The sequence below is a fragment of the Pavona decussata genome, unplaced genomic scaffold, assembly GCF_977016875.1.
Source record: "Pavona decussata unplaced genomic scaffold, jaPavDecu1.1 SCAFFOLD_190, whole genome shotgun sequence".
In the NCBI taxonomy this organism is placed as follows: Eukaryota; Metazoa; Cnidaria; class Anthozoa; order Scleractinia; family Agariciidae; genus Pavona; species Pavona decussata.
In genome coordinates, this window is record NW_028145599.1 from 2,717,283 (window position 1) to 2,725,000 (window position 7,718).

General features: G+C 39.0%; 1 protein-coding gene across 2 annotated transcripts in view; it reads right to left on the bottom strand.

Moving 5' to 3' along the window:
• Window positions 1-643: 643 nt before the first annotated feature.
• The window catches only part of LOC146462360 (galanin receptor type 1-like), a 45,305-nt gene continuing 38,230 nt past the window's right edge, over window positions 644-7,718 (bottom strand). For both annotated transcript variants that reach the window (XM_085085901.1, XM_085085900.1), the window contains exons 2-3: window positions 5,006-5,238; window positions 644-2,529 (exon numbers count right to left, since the gene is read on the bottom strand). In XM_085085901.1, the coding sequence (XP_084942027.1) occupies window positions 1,678-2,529; window positions 5,006-5,238 (1,085 nt within the window). In that variant the 3' untranslated portion in view covers window positions 644-1,677. The remainder of the gene's footprint in view (window positions 2,530-5,005; window positions 5,239-7,718) is intronic.

A 7,718-nucleotide genomic window follows, 5' to 3' on the forward strand; every position in this document is an offset into this window, starting at 1 on the left:
GATATATTTCCGGGTAGGTAAACAATTCAGGCATGCTTTTCAGGCATGCTTTTCTCCCGGCCGAAAAGACTTCCGACCCGAAAAAAACGTTTTTACATGCACAAAATTCATTTTTGATAATTTTGAGAGCAAATACATTTTAAACCAAGAAACTCGTTGAGTTAGTTTGTACAAAAACAACTAGTAATATGTATAAAAGGGATACCAAAAATACTTTTCGGCCCTGAAAGCTCTTCGGAGGTTTTGAAAGACGTATGCAATGCCCGTAGGGTAGGAGGGAGGGCGGTGAGGGGGGAGGGGGAGGGGGCGTCCAAACCTCCCCATCGCCTGAAAAGGTCCTGTCTATGAGTGATAGATTGTTAGAATGTCAGAGGTTTGGTTAAATAATTTGGTATTGCCTGGTTACTGATGTCGATTTTACCTTTTTGATTGTATCAGTCGACAACACATTTGCTAAAGCACCAGCTCTAAGAATTCTTAGGCGGGACATTTACATCCAAGTGTTGTTGATATGTACTTTACATGACGCTGAAGGAAGGAAATTAAAATAAAAATTTCTGAGCCACGCAACAGCCTTTATACTATTTACTATTATTATTAGTATTTATTTTCACAAAACCATCAGCTCTGGGCGGAATTAATTTACATTAGACCAGGAATACACGAGATATATAATATACTGATAGAATATACAATATATATATCTTTCAGAAGCAATACGCCTTCTCGTTCTCATTCCGAGACGTGATGTGAGATGAGGAGAGATAGATAGTTTATTAATCAAAAACCTTGTAACCACAGGCTGAATTATGTTTGATTTACAATAAAATATATAATACAATAAAATACAGGGCTAAAAAAAGCTAACATAAAAGGACAAAATATATAATTAAGAGAAAACAATATTACATCATTGCTTTATGGACATAGTGATAGATAAAACTATTTCGAGTACGGATGGTGTGGAGGCGCCGTGTAGTAAAAGAGTGTTGACTCCTTAAATTGACTTCGCACTCATTCTTGGGAGGCAGTAAGCTATGCAGCTTGTGCGAGGGATTAGACAGGATGGAATTAAAAAGCTTATCACATAAGAACTCGCGGCGGTTGTGTAAGGGAACTAGACTGGTCAAAAGAAGCGCCTCATTGTACGAACAATCTGGATAGATAATACGCAAAGCTCGCCTTTGAAATCTCTCAAGATCTACTGAAAGGTATTGCGGGAGGCTATGGTGATAAACAGGGCATGCGTATTCAGTGACAGGGCTAATACAAGTCAAATAGAAGAGCAAAAGTTCCCCCGACTTGACTTGTGCACGCTTAAGCTGACGCAAAAAATAAGTGTGGCTTTCTACTAAAAAAATTCCTTCTTGTCGTTATTCAGTGGCTGTTTCGAGTTAAAAAGATTGCTTCGGCTATGAGTGCTGTGTTTGGGCATGAAGCAAGTGGACACGGAGTGGACTTAGAAATCGCCAAACCCGGAATTTGCTTTATAACTGATACCCCGTTTCAGTAACGCTCTAATGTATTGCACTGTGTACACCGCTGTCTGGTAATATTAATGAGTTGAACAAAACTAACAACCAAATGTTCCAACAGCACCTATCTGATTCGATCCTGTCAAAACCAACCTTCGGGCCTGGAATTCCACCGGCCAAGCCTGACACTTATAATCTCAATTTACAATCTGGTATTTATATTTTTAACACATTTGTGGGCTTGCATTGTGAAAGTATTTGTAATACAAGCAATGTTGTTTGGGAGCCGAACGGCTAACTCCGTTATATTCCGGTTTGCAGGGGATGGCGGATTCTCGCCTCTTGCAGCAGTTTGTGGAGATATTCTTGTTTTTCTTCCCATTATTTCAAGGAAATTGTTTTTCAAAGAATTAAAAGATTTTCCTCCAATATTGAAATAGTAAATAAATGGATTGCACATTGAGTTGGCTAAGCCTAAACCATAGGTAATAAGTCGTGCTGCGTCCATAGGGTTGGGATATTCCTTCAGATGTCTCTCCAAGATTCCATGGTAGACAGCAAACGGCAGCCAGCAAGTTACGAAGCAAATGACAACAATCAGCAACACACGAAGAACTCTTTTCCTTGATCGCTCCAAGAGTTGTGAATTTCTGATTGAAGGGTTAGATTCAGAGGTCACACAAGCAGCAAGTCTCATATTTCTGGTCCATACAACTCTTATTACACGATAGTATGATACCATCATTATTGCTAGGGGAATTACGAAACCAAGTAAAAATGAGGCAACCAGATAGATCTTGCTTGACAATGTATTCCCCTGCGTAGTGCTGCAGTAGTACACTGTATTGTTATTAAAATTAATAGAATTCACAACAGCTGAGTGGAATACAGGAAGGTTTTGACTTGTACCGTACACCCAGGCAAAGAAGATCAACCAAGCTGGTTTCAGATACCATGATCTTTGGCTGCATGTGAATTCTTGCTTCACAAATGTCATGTAGCGATCGATACTTATTGCTGTCAACAGACTCACGGAAAGTACCGGACCAAGATGCTGAAGAAGAAAGAAAGTAAGGGAATAATTCAGTCAAAAGTACTAATTCATTCCACGAAATTGTAACGATATAATTCAAAGTACTCAATATTGATCGGCATGATATGATACTGTTCGTGACCGAGATGTGCCTTCGTTATGGGTATACGTTTGCACGCGCAGTAAATTAAGCTAAAGTAAAGAACTATCAAAGTTACATGTAACTTTTAATCAACAGAAAACAAATGAAAAACAATCAAGCAAAAAGACATGGCTTGTTGAGTTTTACTTTAGGTTTACGTTAACTGTTTACATCCCAGTTTATTTAACTTATGAGGCTGACTGTAAGGGGTTTTTGGGGATAAGGGATAACTGGCAAAATAACTTCAGGGAGAAGAGATGAATGGGTTAGTTTAGGGATAATTGATAATAAGTTGGAATTCCTCGCTTAGTTATAGTGGATGTGTACTTGGCTTCCCCAAGCTAATCTTAAATAATCCAAATAAAACATAACAGGTTAAAAATCCCAACTGGCATAATTTACTCATGCTTTTTCTGTTTTTTTTTTTTGTTGTTGTTGTTGTTGTTGTTTTTTTTTCTCACTTTTGTTGATGATTTACAGCACCCGTATTCACCCTCGGTCGGTTATCCGTCGTCACCTGTTCAGTAACACAAAAAATATGCTCCCATGCAGGGCTCTCCCAATTAACTCAGTAGCGAATGTGAGCGGGAACATTCAATGCACCCTACATGACAAAATTTCGAAAAGTATCATTTCTTTGGAAAATTGAAAATGGCATGGTTAAGAAGGAAAGCTATGGATTCGTAAAATGTTCCTGAGAGATTTTGGGGAAGGTTTTAGGAGCGAAGAGCTATCCTGGAGACATGTCTAATGATAAGGAAAGAAACTGAGATCGGCTGCTTGAAAATGAAAGCGAAGAATCGAGGTTAATTGTGAAGGAAACATTAGTCGCTTAAGCAGCTTAAGGTAGAAATGCATGCATGCTTTTGCTGTCCAAAACCCTGGCAAATTGCAGTGAAATTATATTTAGTATTGCTAACTTGTCTTTGTTACTTAGGCGTGAGTCGCAATTTTGCAATAACGAGGTATATTTGTATTATTTTTTGCGCGCTGTTTGGTGAATGGGACGATGTTTATCCCAATGTCTGGAATTTGTCATATTTTCTAGAACTGTAATATTAGTCTATCATCATGGTTGGCTTTCATATGTTTAGCTAACTTGCATACATTTGTCAATTTGACGAAATTTTGCCAACTTTTTTCACATTTACCAAAATTGTCTAATCAGCCAACATGGTTGGCCTCCTTGTGTTTAGCTCATTTGCATTCATTTGGCAATTTGAGGAAATTTCGCTAAATTAGTCGCATTCGCCAAAATCGTCAAATCTGCCAACATGGCTGGCCTCCATCATTCTAGCTTATTTGCATGCATTTAACAATTTGACGAAATTTTTCCAAATTCGTCACATTCACGAAAATTGTCAAATCCGCCAACATAGCTGGCCTCCATGTGTTTGCTTATTTGTATCCATTTGGCAATTTGACGAAATTTCGCCAAATTCGTCACATTCGCCAAAATCGTCAAATCCGCCAACATGGCAGGCTTCCCTGTTTAGCTTATTTGCATTTATTTGGGAATTTGACAAAATCTGGCCAAATTCATCACCGTTATGACTGTGGCACGATTTCGTCTTAATTGCCAAATTCGTCATTGCTTGCATTTCTGGACATTAGTGCATTTTTGCGCTACAAAGACTGGTACTGAGGCAGCAGAGGAGGAAAGAGAAGAGTTGAACAGTAGAATGTGACGTCATGCATTCCACCGGTTTTAAGTAGATCTGGGAGACGATCAGCTAAAAGCTAAAACTGTTCTGATTTTGTCATCTACTAACGTTCACTAACACCAAAAGCAAATTCCCCTCTGTATCCAACTACGATGGAGAGCAAAAATTTTCAAATGAAAGAGAATATACATCTGAAAATTCATATGTGTAGACTGTGGAATAAAGATTAAATAAATGAAAGATCATCACCCGTTCTATACACATATCAAGTAGTTGTGAAAATAAAGCCTGAAAGAGCATTCACTCTTGAGCGGGAATCGAAGCCATGACCTCTGCGATACCTGTGCAGCGATAAAACCACCTGAGCGACTAACCCAACTGGGAGCCGTTATTGAGTGGATTCTTTTTCCCAGGCTTTATTTTCACAACTAATTTAGTTGTGTATATAACTGCGGTGATCTTTCAAAATTTAAACAGAGATACTTTTAGGGATAACAGTCTTGGTATTTTTACGGATAAGGGATAACTGTTCTCAAAATTAGAGGGGCAAGGAATAACTGAACCTCTACCCCCCCCCCCCCCCCTCCCCAACAGGGCCTCGCTTGTCACCTAACCGGACTACCGCAAAAAAAATCTATAGCATATCGACTCATTTCATGACTTTAAATGCTGTATATTGTGTGTATTGTACCTGCATGAAACGCGCCAACTTGCACAGGCCACTGTCTCTTGTGTGGTACTCAGTGGGGTAGTGAAAGTTAGTGAAGAAGGTCAGCGGAATGCACAGCAGGCACACCATCAGATCAGAGATGGCCAAGTGAAGAAGAAACAGCTGAACAGAAGATTTCTGACCTCGCCGGCGCAAGGCTGTAACAACTGCTACCACAATGCCGTTACCAACCAGCCCAATGACGAAGATTAATCCTTAAAAGACAATAGGATTTGCTTGAAAAAGAAAACATTTAATTTTAAGTGATACATTTGAGATAATTATTTCGTTAACAATTGTTAAGGTCCATTTACCTATTACGTTGCTAAATTACACGGTTGCTACACAAGTTCAATTTGACTTTCAGTTTCAGTGAACGACTAGTTCGCGCGCTTCTGCTGATCTACTCGCACCTTCCTACTTGATATTCTTAGTTTTCGAAATCTGAAGGTGAAGGAGAGGTGGAGCACAAAAAGATAAAATTGAGGTGACAAGTATGGAAGCAGCGACAAGAATTTTGTGAAATATTTCAGTGTAGGCCGCGCGCCCGTTCGCAAGTTGAAACCGCCGGTGTTTTCTAGGTCGGCCCTCAAAATTTGCTAGACTGACGATGCCTTAAGCCGCCTAATTTTAAATAGAAACTCATTAGTTGCTAGACGTCTGTATAAAAATTTAAACTAAAATTCGACCAGTTTGGTACTTTTGGTACATCGCGATTTCAAAAGGTATGCTGAGGTCCAGTTGAGATTTTCATTTCTTGAGTAGGTACAATCTAGAAATCATTTCATTTGGCTGTTTTTTTGGAACTTAGCGTTTGAGTCTTGTTAGTATTTTGTATAAATAGGGCTTACTTTTTTACTCTCTAAAAGCTTAGTGAAAAAAGGTTTGTACTCGATCCTGACTATTATCATGTCCATCGGCTTCTTTACGGAGGATCTTTACAGCCGATACTATTCCGAAGAATTTAAAAATAAGAGGAGAGACACTTAAGCCGTATTTTAATTGAAATTCATTCAAAGAAAGAAAGTTGCTGCTCCCTGGTTTTTGTAAATGTTTTACTTTTGTAATTTCTTTTGCACACCAGTCCTTAAAGAATATTGGTTTGATTGCTATTCTAATTAGAGATTTGTGCATAGATTTTGTTCCTGAATCTGCGCCTGAGATTTTATTTGTTGTTCGAAGTTGACCTCCGCCCAGACCTCCAAAATTTCTTAATTTGAGAAATGCATCCGTAGCTTTAATAGACGTTGTGGTGTCTTTAACACTGAGATTGCGGCCAGCAAAAATACTTTCACGATCATAATGTTTTAGAGCCAAATCTGTATTTTCCAACACTGGAACCGATCCAAAGGGCTTCCGTTCTCTAGTCATTAAGTTTCAGACCGTAAACTTTACTAAATTCATCTAACATGGTAAGAGCTGAGTGAATCGTCGTCGTCATATTGACTACAGTGGAACCTGTATTAAGCGGCACCGTATTAAGCGGTCACCCTCTATTAAGCGGTCAGTTGTCAAAGTCCCAAAAATTACTTCCCTTAATCACTGTAATCCTGACCTGTATTAAACGGTCACCTCTATTAAGCGGTCGCGGTCACCCAAAACTAAGTCCCAACAAGCTGATTTCTATTGTCTTGACCTGTTTTAAACGGTCACTTTGTAAAAGGAAACCACTTAAATATGGTAACAAATAGCGTGCCAGGCAATTGAGTTTCTAATGAGCTGCACAATCGTGGCGTTAATTTTTTACTAGTCCGTTTCAATACCATGCTCTCCTTTGTCATACCATTTTATCGCCGAACTTTCTTAATTAAGTAAGTGATGTATTCTGTACAACCTGTATTAAGCGGTCAACCTGTATTAAGCGGTCACTTAGCCATTCCCCGAGGGTGACCGCTTAATACAGGTTCGAATGTAATTTTAATTTCATTGTAGTTAACACAGATGCCTTTGGCACATTGTTTCTGATTGCTTTGGCCAATACTTCCGCTGAAACGATAATAAATAAGAAGACAAGGGACAACCTTGTCTAAAACCTCTCTGGATATCGATGTGAAAGAAATTGCTGGACCAGCCGTTATTCAGAACGCAGCTTTCCGTTTTACAGTAAAGAGCCCTTATCCACTTAATGATTGATGGACCAAAACCAAAGAAGTGCATGCCGCGTTTCGTAGATGAAAGACCACTCTAGTGAGTCAAAAGCTTTTTCGAAATCGATAAAAAGTAATAAGGCAGGAATATTATTTTATGCGGTATATCGAATGATACTGTCCATGTGCTGGATGTTTTCTCCAATAAATCTACCTTTCATAAACCCTGTGTGATCGTTCTTTTAAAATAAGTCTTGGAAAAACTGATTTAATAGGATTTGCAATAGTTTTAGCAGCAATCTTATAGTCAGTATTCGGGAACGTTATTGGATGCCAATTTTTAACGAAATAGAGTTCCGCGTCTTTTTTGGAAATCAGCTTAATGATACCACCTCTTTGTGTTATGGAGAGGCAGCCAGATTCGAAAGCGCAATTAAGTGCGGAGATCAAGAGGGAGGAGATATCTTCCGGAAAACTTCGTAAAATTCGCCTGGAAGGCCGTCTGAACCAGGCGTCTTGTCCGAATCATGCTTTTTACAGCTTCGGCACATTTTTTTTCAGACAAAGGACCTACGCAGCTCTCTTGTTCCTCGATCCCCAACACAATT